The sequence below is a fragment of the Prionailurus viverrinus genome, chromosome C1, assembly GCF_022837055.1.
Source record: "Prionailurus viverrinus isolate Anna chromosome C1, UM_Priviv_1.0, whole genome shotgun sequence".
Classification (NCBI taxonomy): domain Eukaryota; kingdom Metazoa; phylum Chordata; class Mammalia; order Carnivora; family Felidae; genus Prionailurus; species Prionailurus viverrinus.
This window is the reverse complement of record NC_062568.1, coordinates 194,144,189-194,164,132: the sequence shown is the minus strand read 5'-3', so window position 1 is coordinate 194,164,132 and position 19,944 is coordinate 194,144,189. Positions and strand designations below refer to the sequence as shown.

The window sequence follows — 19,944 nt, the reverse complement described above, 5'->3', positions numbered from 1 at the left end:
TACTCCTCTGTAATCCCCAGGTAGAAGCTTCCAGATGTGCCCAGTAAAACCTGTTTCACTCAAGCATCTCATCTAAATCCTACTTATCCTTCAAGGGTTAGTTCAACTGTTACCTCCACACAACCCCTTGCCCCCGCCCCCACCCCCACCGCCGTCCTCAGGTGGGAGGGTCTTTCTGCTTCCTCTAAACCCTCATAATTCCATCTGCACCTCAAATCACACCCACTTTCTATTGCCTGAGTGTGCTGTATCTATATGGCCTTTCTCAGACCAGCCCCTGATTCCTCAAAAGAAGTAGTTCTCGTGCATCCTTGCTTGGTCCACCAGCCAGGCTGGCCAGGGGAGGCTGGGCCACTCCTGCTGCCTGCTCCCCTCCTCCACTGAGCCGTAACGGGAGTCTCGGGCTGTTCTCAGCGAGGTGAGCTGGCTCTGCCTCAAGCAGGCGTCCTGCCTACCTGGTATAGCATCCAGATTCCTGTAGGCCCTGGCCCAGGACCCAAAAGATAAGATCTTGATGCCTGGCTTGATGGCAAAGATGCCCTAAAAGCACAGCACGCAGGCTCAACGCTGGCTTGGTTCTCCTGCAAGGGCCCGTGTGGCCAAGGCCAAGTAGCTTCCCTGCCAGGAACAGCTCTCAGACAGATACTCCAGCAGGAAGTTGCCCTTCTTAGGCTTAAACGGCCCATCAGAGTTACCAGTGCTTAGGAACCAAGAACCAAGCCAAAGACCACGGCCCCTCTTGGTCCAGCTCTTACTGCCCAGAGCCCCCCGGGTTATTAGTTAACAGAGCGGGGAAAGCCCTCCCTCAGCCATTAACTCATGTGTGGCTCAGGGCACAGCCTCTCTGGGCCTCAATTGGAAAATGAGAGGATGGGACCAAAACATCTCCATCTCCCCTCAGGGCCCGGAGGCCACAGGTCACTTTCTACCTCTAGTATTCTACAGGCAGAAAAATTTCTCTACTTTACTCCCAGAAACAGGGTGAGAGCAGGAGATAAGGGATCCTCAGTCCTGGCAAGAGCAGAGGCCAACAGGGGCCGCCTAGCACTGTGCCCTCAAAGCCTAGCACTGCGTCCCCTTCAGAGGGGATCCCTTGCTTCTGCTGCTTCCCCTAACAGAGGCTCAGAGGTATGTTTGGGCCCTAGCCACTTTAGGACAAAGGGCCAGAGGCCTGAATTACCTCCTGGGGTGTGAACGTGACTTATCCCGGAAACCTAGCGGACTCCAGAGGCAGAAGGAGCCCAGCACCTTCCCCACCTACACAGGAGGGCAGCTACATCTGCTTTGATGCCCAACCCAGAAAAGCTTTCTTCAACTTTACAGGGTCAATTTCCTTTCTCTTCTCCCAGGACACAGCTTACTCATTCTGACTGGGTTCATTCCCCTTGCCTAGAAGGAGTTCTGCGGTCCCCCAGGCAAACTCCACTCATCCCAGGGTTAAGTATGACACTTTGCCCAAGGAAAATCCTTTACCCTTCTTCAAATTTTCACAGCACAAAGGGCCAAAGCTCTTCAACTTTGTGGGGCCACACATCCCTCGGAAAAGCTGTGGCTACTACTACTACTCCTCTGATAAAAATACACATATACAATGTCTGCAGACTATTTGAGGGGTCCCCAAATGCCATCATAGACTCAGAAAGAATTTTAGGGACTCCTCGCTGGCTCAGTCGGTGGAGCATGCGACTCTTGATCTCAGGGTTGTGAGTTCAAGCCCCATGTTGGGTGTAGAGATTACTTTAATAAAAATTTAAAAAAAGGAATCTTAGAAACCTAGATCCTAGAAGAGAAGCCAGTCATCCAGTCCATTCTCCCACCTAAGCCAGAATCCCTTCCAACAGCAGCCTTAGCAAATGATGTTCCTCTTCTCTGCCTGGCTCATTCCTCAGAACTACCTCCTTCAGGAAACCTTCCCTCATATTTCCTCCTCCCATCCAATGTCCCCAGCATCTCAGGCTGAGCCATGTACTTTCCCACTTGTGCTTTCTTCCTTTCTCCAACAACAGAGCTGGCTCTCTGCGAACCCATTCATTTAGTCCCATAACCCTGAGCTGGAGTTGCAGGAGACCATGACCCTGTACTTGAGAAGTCTGTACTCTTGAAGCCAGGGCTAATAACAGCAGTGGCCCATCTCCCAAAGGATGGGCTGTGGAGATCCCCCTCCCAGGGCCTCACGGTCTGCCCAGGGCTCACCACATCAGGGACACCCCTGGGATGACTGCCTTTCCTGCTGAAAAGTCCTGAAGAGCCTCTTAACAACCGAAATCGACGGACAGGAAAACTAAGGCCCAGGAAGGCAAAATGACTTACCATAGGTCAACATACATGAAAGAGGCAGAGCTAGATCTAGGACCCAGGTCCCAGCCTAGAACTCTTTTCTTTTACACACGTGGCTTTATGAAAACTAAATCTGCCCTCACACTCCCACACTCATATGTGTATAGAGAATTTATGAAAAGATACACAAGAAAGTTAACTCTAGAGAGTAGGACAGTCCAGTGATCAGAGCAGTGAGGAGGGAAAATTTTACTTTTTACCTTAGTACCCTTCTGTACTGTTTTGTTTTTGTTTGTTTTGTTTTGACCACAAACATGCTTTATTTATTCATATTTTAAAAATAAATCTGCCACAGAAAGGAGATTCTGGCCCCAGCCCACTCCCAACACACATAAAACAAAGAGAAGCCATAAGTCAACCTGTCTAGGCATAACCATAAATTAATGAGATTGCCTTCTTGCATGGTTTATGGCCACTGGTCTCATCCATTCACAGTCACAGAGCAGTTGATGGCTTGAAGAATCTTCCCAGGAAAAGCTTAATTCAATTAGGGCTCTTGACAACTCCCTGAGGAAGCTCTGGTATCTTGCTTTTACTTACACAAATCAAGGGCAGATGAACAGACCCACACTCTCCTGGAGAGACCCCACCCAGCCCACAGAGGTTGCCCTTGCAAGACCCTACATTAGAGCCAAGCCCATGGAGGTGACAAGGGAGGGAGGGAGGTGGCCTTGAAAGCACCACTTGCACACAGGCTGATGCCTAAAAGCACTCTGAGTGTCACTTTCGGAGCTCAGTTAAACTCCTGGCCTGGCATTTGGTCTGATAACTAGCCTCTCCAACCCTTGCTCTCCTTCCCCTCTGAGCAAACTGGTTTCCTGTCTGTCCCATGCTTCAGTCACATGGACCCCATCTCTACATGGAAGTCAATCATGCACTCCTGCGTTCTCCAGATATTCAGGAGCCCTTAGTCTGTGCCAGGTACAGATGAGAAAGCAAACAAAGGCCCTGTCCTCAAGGGGCTTACATTCTTGTGGGGATCATGCTAAGAATAACTCTCTTGGTCCCACATCTTTATCTCGTTCCTCTCCATCCTTCAAGACTGGCTCAAGTTCCACTTTCCCTGAGAAGCCTCCCCTACTCACTCCTGCCCCCAGAGAATGGTTGTTCCCTGAACTCTGCCTGCCCAGAGTCTGCCCATCCCTCAGCACGGACTGACCATTCTCTCCTAAGCACACTGGAAGCCCTAATGAGCAGGGCCCGGGGTTTCGCTCTTCTTGGTTCCCTGATGGGCCACAAGCTAAACGCCTGGTGGCTGATTTTGGCCGACCTGCTTCTTCCACCCCGGCTTGAAGAGACAAATTAATTAGCTGCTCTCAGTCCTGGCTGACCAGTACAAAGACACAGCCTTTGTGAGCTTTGCTTGGCATACGGCAAGTGCTATGTAAGTGTTAGCTATTTATTATTTTGGTGAGCTCGTGGGCTCTGCCTGACACACAGCTGTGAGGTCACCGCTCTGCTTTCAGTGGCCTGGTCTCAAACAGGCTGAGTTCTCTGGAAGTGCCAGACTGGGCTTAGGGGCAAGTGTCCCCCCCAAGGGACTGAGAAGGGGGCCTGGGAAGGAACAGAACCGCTTATCCTGGACCTCACTCCAAGCTGCTTAAGGACATATCTTTTCAGAAAAGAACTCGCTGGGGGTAATTTGGGGAACTCCAAATTCTCAGCAAGTCAGTATCAAAACTCAGGGGTCAGGTCTGGCCTAATAGACCCCCAAACTGGCCCTGCCCGTTAGATGAGCTTTAGGGGGGAAGAAAAATGAAGTCAGCATGGAAGGGGGGAGAGCCCACTGATCCAGGCCCAACCCAAAACTTAGTTCAGTTAAAATTAGATTAGCCCATAAGATTAAAAATACCCACATATAATCACGGGCTGTCTAAAAGTATCAGTTGATGTTTATCGGCATCTAAAGAGATGGTTTGGCCCAGGGCGGTGCGTGCAGACAACCTTGGGGAGACGTGTCTGACTCAGACGTTTGCAGGGGGTGTGAGTTCTGCAAAACGAGGCCCACACAGGTGACGGATGACTCAGGAATAACCCAGGTCCTGGGTTTGCTGAGTGAGCCTTCTCTCCCCACCACAGAAGGAAAGGGGGCAGGTGAGGGGATGATGGAAGGAGGCAGGCCAGCCAGCTCAGTACAGGCTGGCATTCCCAAGGGAGCCTGGGGCCTCTCCACCCCAGTTCCCTGCCTCTCCTGTGTTTCACCCCAGAGAAGGGCTATTTAATTCATGGTGGGGCTTGGGGGAGAGGGGTGTCACAGTCTTTCCCTAAACCCAAGAAATGATCCACAGATTGCAGCCAAGACTCAAAACTTAAACTCTTCCTTGTTCAAAACGATTATGAGAAAAATAAAACTTCGGAGTTGAAAGGGAGTCGGGGCATAATGAAGAACACGGGTTCTAGAGTCAGAAAGATCTGGGTTTAAACCCCAATATTTTCTAGCTGTGCAAGTACCTGACACAGCTTCTGAAACAGGAGCTTAATAAGTGGCAGCTAACGGAATTAACAAATACTTGACAAAACTGTTACATGTATTTCCTAACCGGAGCTCAGAGAGGGTGTGTCTTGCCTAAGGTCACACAGCTCAGCAAAGAGCTAAGACCAGATCGCAGGTTTCTTAACTGCCTCATTCCTGCCTATTTATTCAGCATGTTTTCGGTTGTAATTCACTTCCCTGCCTCTCCTTTCTCCTCCAGGAGGGCCTACAACACTTCAAGGAAAAGGAAAAGCCCTCCATTTCAAAGGTTTGCTGTTCCACTGACCAGGGCTCTGAGAATGACAGGTCCCAAGGCTGAGTTCAGCTCTTACACTCTCCATAAGAACTTGGAGCTGATCTGGCCTGAGCTCCAGACTACCCCAGACTTCCCTGCTCCTTCAGCTCTTCCCTCCTACTGAGGGAACTGGTGTCTCTCCTGGCAACCATTCAGATTACCAATATGGATATGCCTACGAAACCCCTTTGGATCTCTGGTCTCCCTTGATCTTTATAATGACCCAGTGTGTTGGCCAGGCAGAAAAGAGGATGGGCCTTGGTTTAGAAGTCCAGGGACTGTGTTCTTTGCCACTCACTTGCTAAGTGACCTCAGGGTCCTTAGATGTTCAATGGGCAACATCAATACCACCTGCTAACCCACTGAGACAATCAGAATTAAACACTATATATGCAGTGCTTTGGAAACAAGTTACAGTAGTGATGATAATTACTACCAAATACTGCCTGCCTTACAGGGCTAAAAAAATGTGTGCCACCTGCTCCCAATACAGAGGATGCCTCTCAGGGGATCCTGCCAGGCCCTGAGGGTAACTGAAAGCAGCCCAGGGGCAGAAGATCACAATCACAAGGTTAGCCTCCCCCTGCTGGCTAACCCCCCTTCCACTGGCACTCCCCTCCCCAAGCAGGGAAGAAGTAAGCTCTGGTCAGACCACGGAGAGGGCAACACCAAAGAGATGGCAGGTGGGGCCACTACCAAAGGACCAGGGAAAGGCCCAGCCTCACTGCAGGATTCAGTTGTATCTGTGCAACTCAGAGGGACAGGGGATAGGCCCGATGCCAGGCACAGAACCCCAATAGCAGAGAGGGCTCCCACCACTGACGCCTGCCCCAACCCTAGAGGGAGTCCTAAAATTCCTGAGTGCCCGCACAGCAAGCTGGGCCCCTACTCAGTGGAAGGCTGTGTGCCCCTGTGGATGTGACTGTGAGGGACAGGAGACAGAGTTGCTGTAATCCTCCAACTTCACAGCACCCCTCTAAGAGGCTATGCCAAGTCTCAAACAGAAAATAAATAGCAATTCAACATCACAGAAGATAACCTCTATGAGCTGTTTCCTCATCTGTAAAACAGATAGCCTTTATTTCATATGATTTTAGTAGGAATTAAATGAGACCACTTTTATAAAGTGCCTAACACTACTCTGTAGATACTCAATAAATGTAATTCTGATTAAAATACAAACACACCCAACAGAAGAGATGTCACAGGGCAGGCTAGGCCTCATGCCAAAGTTGTGGATAAACAATAAGGGAAACGGGTTCAGGGGGAGAAGTCAGAGCTGCTGCCGTGGACTGGAGTGGGCTGGGAAGACCGCCCATAGGGGTGGAGTCTGAACAGGCCCTAGAAGCTGCCTCATCAGCAGGGCACTGGGCTGGGCATTCCCACGTTTGTCCTCTATACCTGTCTTAGAAGGCAGATACAGTATCTTCGCCTTACAAGTGAGGCAAGTCAGGTACAGAGAAATGAGGCACCTGGCCAAGGTCACTGGTACCAAGGGGCACGGACAGGGCCCAGGATTTCTGACCCTGTCTTTGCTTTCCCAGAGCTGCAGGAGCAGGGGTGGGAGCTCAGCTGAACGAAGTCCAGCAGCATGACCAGTCGAGGCCCTCCAAGTGTCCTGACGCTTCTGGAGACACATATTCAATACCTGAAGGCTTCCTCCCAGCCCCCAGCTGGCCCTCCCCTCCCACTGCCCTGCCGTCAGGCAGCTGTTTTCCCAAAGAGAAAAAGATCACCCCTTTCTTTTTAGAGAGTGCCATCTGGGCTTCTTGAGACAGTTTCAAGGTGACCTTTAAAGTTGTATCTCTCTCCTGAGAAGTGGGAGAGGGGAGTTCTCGTCTTATTTTTACAGGAAACCGGTTGTTGGGGCTGATATCCAGGTGTGCGAAGTGGGCAATAGTGACCCCTACCTCCTCTATGCACAACTTGTTTAAGGAGGAAATGGCAGGATACACCTTGCAAAGACCAAAACCAAAAAAAATGTTATAACATGTGAAGAGACAAAGGAAGGCTTTTTTTTTTTTTTTTTTTTTTTTTTGTCTCTGGTCCAGAGACAAGATGAATACCTGCCTTATGGGCTCTCGGGCCTCTGCCAGGAGTTCCAGGTCAGGGATATGGGCAAACAAACGCAGGGGGTGCCAGTGGTGAGTTGTGTTACAGTGAGGCTTTCCCTTGGAAAAAGGCTAGACTGGGAGTCCGGTGAACCGGGGACAAAGTGGAATTCACACAGGGTCCAGATCACAAGGTGGGGAGGGGGCCAGCAGCAGACACAGCCTAAGGCTTCTTGGGGGTCATTCTCACAAGACTCCCAATTGTCTAAACTCCCCCCTGCCACACCACCAGCCCCTCCCTACCAAGGAAAAGTCAAGGATCCCTGACTGTTGGAAGGAGCAAAAAGGCCCAGAGACGGGCCAGATGTCACCCCCTGAGCCAGTTAGAAAAGAACCCAGAGGCATTACTCTAGAACTTCAGCGCTGGCCAATCCCACCCTCCCACAACCATCTCCAACGGGGTCTACTTGAGGCTCTGCTCAATGATCAGGGCAGGAAGGAGAACTGCACACAGCACTTTCTAATCTTAAAGGAGGGGTACCTTGCAAGGGAAGCAGCTGCCAGAGATGACAGAATGAGGGCTCCAACACAGCTCCTACCCACACTGCGGTGCTGGGAGAACAGGCAAGACCCCAGAATGAACTCCTAGGTGCTTGGGGATCTGGGCGTGCAGAGGGAGTGTGGCCTCAGCCCCCACCCCCGTCCCCTAAGTCAGTAGGTGCTATCTCCCCTCCCCCCAGGACCAGCCCAGGAGGCAGCTGAAGTGAAAAGAAGAACAGTGGGTAGGACACACCCAAAACCCTGAAACCTTAAGGAAGGACACCCAGTGGCAGCCTAGGGTTGAGAGATTTGTAATCCTCCAGCTTCACAGGAAGATGGCACGGCACGTGGGTGGCTGAGGTAGGGATGCGCTTGCCTTCGGTGGTTAAAATACCAACAGGGGCAGCTGCCACTCACTGAGTGCTTCCTGTAGGTACCCAGTTGACTGTACATGCATGAATTTATGTCACTGTCACATCAGCAGCACTATAACTAGGTACTATTACTTCCCCCATTTTTATATATGAGGAAACTGAAGCTCAGACAGGCTAAGTGGCAGAGTGGTGGAGACTTTATCTAACCGGAACTCTACCCTGCAAAGGGAAGGGGAAAAAATGGGCGCTCACTTTTGCCACCTGAACAGGGACCCTTGAGATCCTTTGGTCATTAATTCTCTCGACTCTCTTCCCCAGAATGGCCAGGTGCTAGGGCCCCTCTGTTTTCAGAACGCCCTTCCAAGCCAGAGACACAGACTTTTGGAACTGCAAACGCCCTCAGAGATCATATCCAGCCTCCTCGTTTACAATGGGAAAACTGAGGCCCAAGGCGGAATGACGTGCCAGGGTTACCCGAGTCAGTGGAATGGCAGAAATGTCGGTCCTGGAAGGGGCCAAAGATCAGCTGACAGATGGGGAGGCATGACTGGCCCAAGGTCACAGAGGGAGGTGGGATGAGAAGCCAAGTCCTAACTTTCTAGACTGATGCCCTTGCCATGGCATCATCTCTGTTCTCCAGCTGCTCAGGGTCCCTGGCACAGGTTCCGGTGGGGACAAAGCAGGCCAAGCCTGACCCCATTAAAAACAGATATCAGGCCTGCAGGGACAAACTCCTTACTGCCCTGAGTAGGATCTCTGTGGTCATACTGTCGTCCCAATAGAAGGCACTGAGGCTGGCAGTGTGTGTACCAGCTCCCGGCGCCCTAACACAATGCCAGATGTCGTTGGGAGGTGAGGGAGATGGAGAGAGAAGGGCAATTTATAAACAGTGATTGTGATCAGGTCTCCTCCTGATCTTACACAGACAAATGACACATCATGGTCACCGGTTTCTTACAAAAAATGCAGACACTGGTTTCATGACTCAATTGATATGGTCACATTTAGAGATTCTTGCCAGTTTCACGGCTGGGCAAGACCTGCAGAAAAAGGCCCCAGCTTGTTCAAGGTCACGTTGTTGTCAGAATCAGTACACATAGCTCCTCTTGCCCAGTCCTTGACTTTTACCAGGAAGCTGGCTGCCATCAGGGCATAGGTGCTGGTGGCCCAGCTCCATATACAGGCCCTGCTACCGTCACAGCACCAAAGCTACACGCCAGCAACCGGATCTGTCAAAACAGAGTGTCCTCCTGCAGCATGTCCCAGAGCCTGCCTCACACAAGCCTGGCATCACCACTCAGCTCCTACACGCCCTTGGAAAAGCTGCAAGGCTTCCTACCAAGAGTCACCAACTCCCCAAACCCAAATCTGCAGCATCCCAGATCCTCATGCGTTCCACAGCTAGCTGAGGCTAAAAACTCAAAGGCAGCTTCCAAAGCCCCCCGGACACACACTTCCAGGGACTTCTGGGCTATGCAGGCTCCGGTGAATTCCATCAATCACCCAGCAGAACAGAGTGTTCAGGCCTAGGAGGGAGGGAGCCCAGGGAGGGGAGGGAACAACTTTTCTAGTTCCTTCTCCCAAAAAGAACATTTCAAAGTCTCTTCAGACCAGAGCATCCCAAGCCAATCCACTTGTCCCTCTCCCACTTGGTTGAGTGGGTGGCCAGCATGACTGGCCAGCCCATACGGTACCTTGAGACACAGCCGGGTGCCAACCTGGAGGTGAGCAGGGGCCAGACCAGGCTTCAACCTCCTCCACTCCCCTTCCACCTCCAAAACAGACTTCAGAAATTTCCAGGGCCCCAGTCTCATAAACTGTATAAGGGATGGCATTCCTGGGCCGGAAACTGACTCAGGGGCTCCCAGCCAGCCTGGGCAGGCAGAGCTGACAGATAACATTCTGGGAAAAAGGGAAGGTGATACTATGGGGATCCCTCATGTTCCGCCACACTTCTAGGTCTCCAGCACACGGGTCGCCTGCTATACTTAAACTCCTCAGACAGGCCAAGTAGATATACACTCCATCCTGGAACGCCCTCCCATGAAGCATGTAATTGCACTGGTTGTTGTTGACAGAGCAGGCTGTGCCACTTGCTGGAAGACACTCCTCTGGCTCACACACAGCTAGGTGCCTGGCTCCCCTCGGGGTCTGGCCCAGCCAGAGGAGACCTGCAGGCCTGGAGCCCTTGCTCAAAGTACCCAGTACCAGAAGCATCCCATGCTCTAATCCTGCTTTCTCCCATGCACAAAGCTGGCTCCGATCTTGGGAAGGCTCAGACCACAGAGTTCAAGTTTGAGAAGAACAAAGATGGCTAGAGTGGTCCAGACCCTTATTGGATGGCTGGAGTGGTCCAGACCCTTATTCCTGGGCAGCCTCAAGTGGTAAGGATGGGACAAGAGGCTCACCAATTTGGTGTTATCAGAAGTGTCAGAGCAAACTGAACTTACCTATCTTCATGAGGCAGGCCAGCAGGATCCAGAGCGAGATCTCAAAGGGTGTGCGCACATGTGTGTAGTCGATGCCCAGGACTGGAAAGGCCTTTCGAGTCTTCATGCTGTGTTCAGTGACGGAATGATTAACAGGCCGGCTCTCGGGGGGAATCTCCGGTGGGGCGGTGGTGACATCCCCAATAGAGCGTTCCCGTGGTGGCTCTGAGCCTCGGATGGTGCTGGCAGTAGGACTGGGCTGGAGGCCATGGCTCCTGAGAACCGGTAGCAACCCCACCAAGGCTACCACCATGAGCAATGAAGGGAAGATTCGTGGGGGAGAGCGGCCACAGACGCCCGACCACAGAGGCATCATGCTGATCCCTTGGCTCAGCAGGCCTTGACTGTCAGCAAAGTGAGAGTAAGACCTGGGACATAGGTAGCAAGGGGTCAGCAGGTAGGAGACAGTCTGGGGCGGTTCCTAGGAAAAGTTCATGTTTTAGAGAGGTAATTGTGTGGAAGCAGATCTCTGGGAATGGAGGGAGGCTGGGTTTGCAATGGAGAACTCCAAACTGGGGAAAGGGGACAAGGACCCAGAAAAGGACCACAGGAAGAGACTAAAAGGTCTGGAACTCCAGGCCTGGTAAAAGGGGTGGGGGAAGAGACTGCACCCTAGAGACAGAGGAAGGGACAGGATAGGCTGGACCCCAGGCAAGGAAAAGGAGGAGGGAAGGCTGGGACCCTTGGCTGAGGAAAGTGACTGAGGAGCTGGGACTCAGCTAAGGGAAGGGGCAGGGAGCCCGAGCTAAAGGAAGGGGAACGAAAGGGGTGGGAGCCAATCCAGGAAAAGAAGAGAGGGGGCTGGGAGCCCAGCCTGCGAGGAAGGAGTGAAGCCGGAAAGCGGCCCGGAGCTTCCCCACCCAGAGAAGGGCCGGGGTGCAGGCGCGCCGGGCTGAAATTCCGGGGAAATGGAGGGAGGCGGAAGGCGGAGGCAGGCGGCCTGGCAGGAGGGCACCTCGGCGCGGGCTGGGGGCGGCTCGCGGTGGGCCGGCAGCAACACACCCCTCCTTGCGGCCCCGGCGCAGCGCGGCGCTCCGCCCCGGCCCAGCTTCAGGTCCGCCGCGTCCAGTTCCAATGACAGCTCCAGCCCTGGCCCCAGCCCCAGTGGCGGTGCACTGATGCCTCGCTAAGCCCGGGGCTGCAATTTATAGGCACCAGCGAGCAGCCAGCGCAGCAGGCTAGAGAGACCTGTCAGCGCCCGCTCGTCGCAGCGACCCCTGTCGCCAAGGGAAGGAAGTACGCGTAAGAAGGGGAAGAGTCAGAAATGGCAAAAAAGGGACTGAAGAGAAAGTCTAACTAACAGGGGTGAAATGCTTTACCATTTGCAAAATGCTTTCACATGACATCTGCAGTCTCATGAAGAGTTCCTAACAGTCTTGTGAAGGATATATTATTACCTTATGTATTTAGTTATTATATAACCTTGAGCAAGTTACTTAACTTCTCTGTTCCCTAGCTTTCTCGTCTGTGAAGTGGAAATAGTAGCAGTACCTATTTTGGAGGGATGCCATGATGACTAAATGAGATCATCTACATGAAGTATTTAGAATACAGCACAGCATATAGAACCATTATTATGATTCCAGCTTTGCAGATCAGAAAACTTAGTTAGTATATAGTTACATTCATTTGGTAGGGCTGCTGTAACAAAGTACCACAAACTGTGTGGCTTAAAGAACAGAAATTTGGGGTGTCTGAATGGTTCAGTCGGGGGGCACCTGGGTGGCTCAGTCGGTTAAGCGGCCAACTTCGGCCCAGGTCATGATCTCGCAGTCCGTGAGTTCGAGCCCCGCGTCCGGCTCTGTGCTGACAGCTCAGAGCCTGGAGCCTGTTTCAGATTCTGTGTCTCCCTCTCTCTGACCCTCCCCCGTTCATGCTTTGTCTCTCTCTGTCTCAAAAATAAATAAACGTTAAAAAAAAATTTTTGAATGGCTCAGTCGGTTAAGGGTCTGACTCTTGATTTTGGCTTAGGTCATGATCTCATAGTTTGTGAGATTGAGCCCCAAATTGGGCTCTGAGCTGAGTGTGGAGCCTACTTGGGATTTTTCTCTCTGCTCCCCACCCCCTCAAAATAAAATAAATAAAACATTCTTTAAAAATAAAGAGGGACGCCTGAGTGAGTCAGTCAGTTAAGCATCCTTACTTCGGCTCAGGTCATGATCTCCTGGTTCATGGGTTCGAGACCCACTTTGGGCTCTCTGCTGTCAGCACAGAGCCCCCGTTTGGGATTCTCTGCCCCCCTCTCTCTCTGCTCTTCCCCAGCTCTCTCTCTCTCTCAAGAATAAATAACATTGTTTAAAAAAAATAAAGAACAGAAATTTGTCTCATACTCTGGAGACTACAGGTCTAAAATCAAGGTGTCAGCTGAGTTGTTTTTCTCTGGGGGTGTGAGGGAGATCAGTTCCCTGCCCCTTTCCTAGCTTGTTTGTTGACAGTCTTTGGTGTTCATTGATTGTGGCACCATAAATCCAGTCTTCACATGGTGATCTCCTTGGGTCTCTGTCTTTGGGTCTAAATTTCCTTTTTTATTTTTTTATTTATTTTGAGAGAAAGGCAGAGAGAGAGGGAAACAAAATCCCAAGCAGGCTCTGCTCTGTCAGTGTAGAGCCTGATGCGGGGCTTGAATCCACGAACCACGAGATCATGACCTGAGCAGAAATCAAGAGTCAGCTGCTCAACCGACTGAGCCACTTAAGGGGAATCAGCCCCCAAATTTCCCCTTTTTACAAGGCCCACCAGTCAGATGGATGGGAGCCCACCTTAATGACTTCATCTTAACTTGATCATCTTCAATAATCCTATTTCCAAATACATTCACAGGTACTGAGGGTTAGAATTTCAACATCTTTTGTGAGGGTACAATTCAACCCACAGCAGTAGTGGAACTGAGATTTGAATGTATGGCGTCCATTGGAACTGGTAAGATTCAAGAGGTCATGGTTGTACACAGGAATCGTTGGAAAGCTTAGAGCAGCACCTAGCAACACCACATATATTTATCATTATCTTTCTTTGTGTGTCCTGAGGGCCTCAGATGTAGACTTTTGGTGTTAAGACTACATGAAGTTACACATTCAGTCACAAAGAATCATTGGTAGTCTAGAAGGAAGGCCTTCACATCTGCGAAATTGGTTCCATCATGAGACCACCCCACCTATATACTGTGCTATGAATTTAAGACTTTCAGATAAATCATATCACTGTGTATTATGCATGTTAAAAGCATGATCTTATTAGAGCTAAATATTAAATATACTGTAATATTCATAACCTTGTTTTGGCAAGTCCTCGGTTTTTAACCATTCAAGGCCCATACTTCTCTTGACTCAGAGAGTCACATTTGGGCAGACCCTTTTCCTGCAGATCTAGGGCAGTCTCAGGATGCTTGGACCCTGGGTGGCATCTCCCCCTGCCTAGGCCATGTCTGCTCCTCTGTCCCCTCATTGAATCTTTTCACTAAAAGTGATGGGAATTTTACAGAATTGCTGTAGCTACGACATCAACAGATATGTGGCAAATAATGTGTGGTATTAGGAAAGAATATGCTGGGTCACTTAATAGTTGTACATCATGACCAGGTCACATTTGGTTTCTGTCACTCAGTTTGTTCATGTGTATAAGAGGTGGTGGGGTGAGGGGGCACCCCGGCTGGCTCATTCAGTAGAACATGTGACTCTAGATCTCAGGGTCATGAGTTCAAGCCCCACATTGGACGTAGAGTTCACATTTTTAAAAAGTGGTGGGGGGTGCCTGGATGGCTCTATAAGTTAAGCATCTGACTCATGGTTTTGGCTCAGGTCATAATCTCACAGTTGTGAGATTGAGCCCCTCATCAGGCTCTGAGCTGGGCATAGAGCAATTAAGATTCTCTCGCTCCCTCTCCCTCTGCCCTTCCTCTATGCACATGCTCTCCTCTCTCTCTCTCTCTCAAAAAAAAAAAAAAGGTGGGTACAACCATAATACAGACATGCCTCAGAGATGTTGCAAGTTCATTTCCAGACCACTGCGATAAAGTGAATATTACAGTAAAGCAAGTCAGATAGATTTTTTTGTTTCCCAGTACATACCAGTTATATTTATAGTATAGTGCAGTCTAGTAAGTGTGCAATAGCATTATATCTTAAAAAAAAAAAAAACATTGTGTCTACCTTTTTTTTTTTTTTAAGTAAGTTAGCTCTACACCTAATGTGGGGCTTGAACTCACAACCTGACATCAAAAGTCACATGTTCTACTGACTGAGCCAGCCAGGCCCCCCTGTGCATAACTTTATTAAAAAATACTTTATGTTTTTTTTGGCTTTCACCTTGCAGGAGGTGAAGGTGCAACTGTCTTTGGTCATCTCGAGTCCGGATTAATCCGACACCAGGTGCCTCCGCCATGCAACCTCAGTTCAACCCCAACAAGATCAAAGTCATATACGTGAGGTGCACCATTGGGGAAGTTGTCTGCCCTGGACCTGTCGGCCCCCTAGGTCTATCTCCAGAAAAGGTTGGTGATGACATTGCCAAGGCAACCAGTGATCGGAAGGGTGTGAGGATTACACTGAAACTGACCATTCAGAACAGACAGGCCCAGATTGAAGAGCTACCTTCTGCCTCGGCCCTAATTATCAAAGCCCTCAGGGAACCACCAAGAGACAGAAAGAAGCAGAAAAACATTAAACACAGTGGAAATATCACTTTTGATGAGATTGTCAACACTGGCCGTCATATGCAGCACAGATCTTTAGCCAGAGAACTCTCTGGAACCATTAAAGAGATCCTGGGACTGCCCAATCTGTGGGCTGCAATGTTGATGGCTGCTACCCTGATGACGTCAATAGTGGTGCAGTGGAATGCCCAGCTCGTTAAGAACTACGAACGAAAATATTTCAATAAAGGATTATTTGGGACTTGTGGCTGGCTCAGTCGGTAGAACAATATGACTCTTGATCTCAGGGTCATGAGTTTGAGCCCCACGTGGGGTGTAGAGATTACTTAAAAAAAAAAAAAGTAAGTTAAATAACATATTTTTTTTAAAAAGGAGTATTTGAAAACCCAAAAAAGGAAACTTTATAGCTAAAAAATGCTAACCATCATCTGAGTTTTCAGCAAGTCACAATCTTTTTGCTGGTAGAGGGTCTGACCTTGATGTTAATGGCTGCTGACTGATGTTAGTAGGTGCTGAAGGCTGGGGTGGCTGGGGCAATTTCTTAAAATAAGACAACAATGGAGTTTGCTGCATCAGTTGACTCTTCCCTTCACAAATGATTTCTCTGCTATGCCGTTTGACAGCATGTTACTCACAGTAGAACTTCTTTCAAAGTTGGACACAATCCTCTCAAACCCTGCCATTGTTTTATCAACTCAGTTTATGTAATGTTCCAAAGCCTTTGTTGTCATTTCAACAATCTTCACAGCATCTTCACCAGAAGGAGAGTCCATTTCAAGAAACTACTTTTTTACTCATCTATAAGAAAACAATCTTTCATCCATTCAAGCTTTATCATGAGATCGCAGCCATTCAGTCCCATCTCGAGCCTCCACTTCTCATTCTAGTTCTCTTGCTGTTTCCACCCCATCTGCAGTTACTTCCTCCAGTGAAGTCTTGAACCTCACAAGTCATCCATGAGGGTGGGAATCAACTTTCTCCAAACTCCTGTTTTAATGTTGATATTTGGACCCCTTCCCATGAATCACAAATGTTCTTAATGGCATCTAGCATGGTGAATCCTTTCCAGAGGGTTTTCAATTTACTTTGCCCAGACCCATCAGTGGAATCACTATCTAAAGCAGCTGTAGCCATATGAAATGTATTTTTTAAGTGTCTTTCTGTTTTTTTAATTTTTTTAATGTTTATTTATTTTTGAGAGAGAGAAAGAGAGAGAGAGAGCATGAGCAGGGGAGGGGCAGAGAGAAGGGGAGACATAAAATCTGAAGCAGGCTCCAGGCTCTGGGCCATCAGCACAGAGCCCACTGCAGGGCTCGAACTCACGTGCTGTGAGATCATGACCTGAGCCGAAGTTGGACGCTTAACCAACTGAGCCACTCAGGCGCCCTCAAATGTCTTTCTTAAATAATAAGACTCAAAAGTCAAAATGGCTCCCGGATTCATGGGCTGTGGAATGGACATCGTGTCAGCAGACATGAAAACAACATTCATCTCAGTGTACATCTCCATCAGAGCTCATGAGTGACCAGGTGCATTGTCAATGAGCCATAATGTTTTGAAGCGAATCCTTTTTTCTGAGCAGCAGGTCTCAGTAGTGGACTTAAAACACTCACTAAATCATGTTGTAAACAGATGTGCTGACATCCAAGCTTTGTTGTTCCACTGATTGACCACGGGCAGAGTAGATTTAGTATAATTCTTACAGACCCTAAGATTTTCAGAACAGGAAATAAGCATTGGCTTCAACTTAAAGTCACCAGCTGCATTAGCCCCTAAGAAGACAGTTGGCCTGGGGGCGCCTGGGTGGCGCAGTCGGTTAAGCGTCCGACTTCAACCAGGTCACGATCTCGCGGTCCGTGAGTTCGAGCCCCGCGTCAGGCTCTGGGCTGACGGCTCGGAGCCTGGAGCCTGTTTCCGATTCTGTGTCTCCCTCTCTCTCTGCCCCTCCCCCGTTCATGCTCTGTCTCTGTCCCAAAAATAAATAAACGTTGAAAAAAAAAAATTAAAAAAAAAAAAAAGAAGACAGTTGGCCTGTCCTCTGAAGCTTTGAAGCCAGGCATCAAGTTCTCCCCGGCTATAAAAGTCCTGGATGCCATCTTCTTCCAGCAGAGGGCTGTTTCTTCTCCATTGAGAATGTGTTGCTTAGTGGAGCCACCTTCATGAGTTATCACAGCTAGATCTCCTGGAGAACTTGCTGCAGCTTCTACATCAGCACTTGCTGCTTCACCTTGCACTTCTATGTTCCGAAGATGGCTTCTTTCCCTAAACCTCATGAACCAACCTCTGCCAGCGTCAGACTTTTCTTCTGCAGCTTCCTCCCCTCTTTCAGCCTTCACCGAATTGAAGAGAGTCAGGGCCTTGCTCTGGATTAGGCTTTGGCTTAAGGGAATGTTGTGGCAGGTTTGATCTTCTAGCCAGACCACTCAGACTTTCTCCATATCAGCATTAATGCTATTTCACTTTCTTATCATTTTGTGTGTTCACTGGTATAGCACTTTTAATTTCTTTCAAGAACTTTACCTTTGCATTCACAACTTGGCTAACTGGCACAAGAGGCCGAGCTTATGGCCTATCCTGGCTTTCGATGTGCCTTCCTCACTAAGCTTAATCATTTCAAGCTTTTGATTTAAAGTGAATGAGGTGTGGGTGCAAGGTGGCTCAGTCAGTTATGTGTCCGACTTCGGTTCAGGTCATGATCTCAAGGTCCATGAGTTCGAGCCCTGCATGGGGCTTTGTGTTGACAGCTCAGAGCCTGGAATCTGCTTCGGATTCTGTGTCTCCCTCTCTCTCTCTGCCCCTCCCCTGATCATGCTCTGTCTCTGTCTCAAAAATAAACATTAAAAATTTTTTTAAAAATATATATAAAATATATAAAAATAAAGTGAGTGAAGTGTGTCTTCTTTTCATTTTAACACGTAGAGGCCACTGTAGGGTTATTAATTGGCCTAATTTCAATATTGCTGTATCTCAGGGAAAAAGGGGGCCCAAGGAAAGGGAGAGAGATGGAGTGGGGCAGTCAAAACACACACATTTATCACTTAAATTTGCCATCCTATACAGGTGCCGTGCATGCCTCCCCAAAACAATTATAATAGTAATACCAAAGATTACTGATCATAGATCACTATAACAAAGCTAATAATGAAGAAGTCTAAATATTGTGAGAATTACCAAAATGTGACACAGGGACATAGAGTGAGCAAATGCTGTTAGAAAAAATGGCACCAATAAACTTGCTCAATGCAGAGTTGCCACAAACCTTCAATTTGTAAAAAATGCAACATCCACAAAGCGCAATAAAATGAGGTATGCCTGCACCTGCCTTGCAAGGTTACAGTGAGGATTAAATGACTGAAATATGTCAATCTCTGTTCCTGGCAAATAGTTAGCACTCAGTGCCTGTTTATGTCTTTCCTTTGTTATGTAATCTCACACCCCTGCAAGGTTCTTTTTTCCACTCTCCCTTCACTTGCACCACTCCAACCACACTCCCTCTTGGTTATTTCTCAGACACTGTCAGTCACACTTCTGCCTCAGGGCCTTAAGCGTTTGCTGTGTCTTCTGCCTGAAACACACTTCCCCAGATATCCACTTGGCTCACTCCCTCACATCCCTCAAGCCTTCCCATAAATCTCCCTTCTGCACATGGCCTACTGCCTGATAACTCTATTTAGTAGCGATGCTTTCCCTGCCCAACCACCACCACTACCCCCCAGTCTCAGCCCTTACTCTGCTCCTTTTTTCCCCCGTAGCACATTCTCCCATACGGTCTAATTTACCTATCTGCTATATTTATTGTTTATTGCCATTTCCCCCACCACGGGATGTCAGCTCCAGGCAGGAGAACCCTAATGAGGGAGTGAATGAATGAAAGAATGAATGCATGACAGGATATATTATTTGCACAAGGCTCTGGGGCACCCGAGTGGCTCAGTTGGTTAAGTGGCCGACTTCGGCTCAGGTCATGACCTCACTGTTTGTGAGTTCAAGTCCCGCGGGGGGGGGGGGGGGGGGGCTCTGTGCTGACAGCTCTGAGCCTGGAGCCTGCTTCAGATTCTGTGTCTGCCTCTCTCTCTGCTCCTTCCCCACTAATCCTCTGTCTCTGTCTCTCAAAAATAAATAAACATTAAAAAAATTTTTTTTTAATAAAAAAAAAAAGAAAATCAAGGCTCCAAGAGGAGAGCTGTTTGTGCCCAGCAAGCTGGGGGAAAAAGGGGCCAGGTGTGGATCCAAGTCTGTCTAACACTGAATCATAAGCTTATCTCTAGGCTGATAGCCAGTGTGAAAGCACACACACACCCTGGGCAAGTAGAAGAGAGTTGGAAGGAAGGTCAGGAATTAGAATTTGGAATTCAGCGAGGGAGCTTTTAAGCTAATTCATCGTAATTCACTCAATAAACATTTAGTACCTACTATGTGCAAGTCCCTGTGTTTCCTGCAATGGGAGCTTGATGATGAAGCTGATAAACACCTGTCGGTGAACTTGATAGTCACATCCACTCCCCCCCTGGACATCCCATGGGCACTTCCATCTCCAGGTACAAAACATAGCCTCCCATCGTCCCCTGAACTTGCTGCCGCTCTGTGTTCCACATACAGATTGCTTGGCCCTGCTGGACAGGTTAGAATTTAGCAGGCTGGAAGGGAAGGGTCCAGGGCTGGAAATTTTATTAAGTGTTTCGGGAGGTTTTGAAGCCGATGGTCCCATCCTCACTCTGGAAAACTCCAGCCTGA

At 49.0% G+C, this 19,944-nt stretch overlaps 1 protein-coding gene and 2 pseudogenes across 1 annotated transcript in view; 1 reads left to right on the top strand and 2 right to left on the bottom strand.

Annotated features, from left to right (window-relative positions):
• Nucleotides 1-11,683, bottom strand: part of SLC9A1 (solute carrier family 9 member A1) — a 48,528-nt gene extending 36,845 nt beyond the window's left edge. The window contains exon 1 of the mRNA XM_047872201.1: nucleotides 10,521-11,683. Coding sequence (XP_047728157.1) covers nucleotides 10,521-10,875 — 355 coding nt within the window. The 5' untranslated portion in view covers nucleotides 10,876-11,683. The remainder of the gene's footprint in view (nucleotides 1-10,520) is intronic.
• A 3,239-nt stretch (nucleotides 11,684-14,922) lies between these two features.
• LOC125171783 (60S ribosomal protein L12-like) lies at nucleotides 14,923-15,410 on the top strand (annotated as a pseudogene).
• A 217-nt stretch (nucleotides 15,411-15,627) lies between these two features.
• Nucleotides 15,628-18,130, bottom strand: LOC125171782 (tigger transposable element-derived protein 1-like; annotated as a pseudogene).
• Between the last annotated feature and the right edge of the window lie 1,814 nt (nucleotides 18,131-19,944).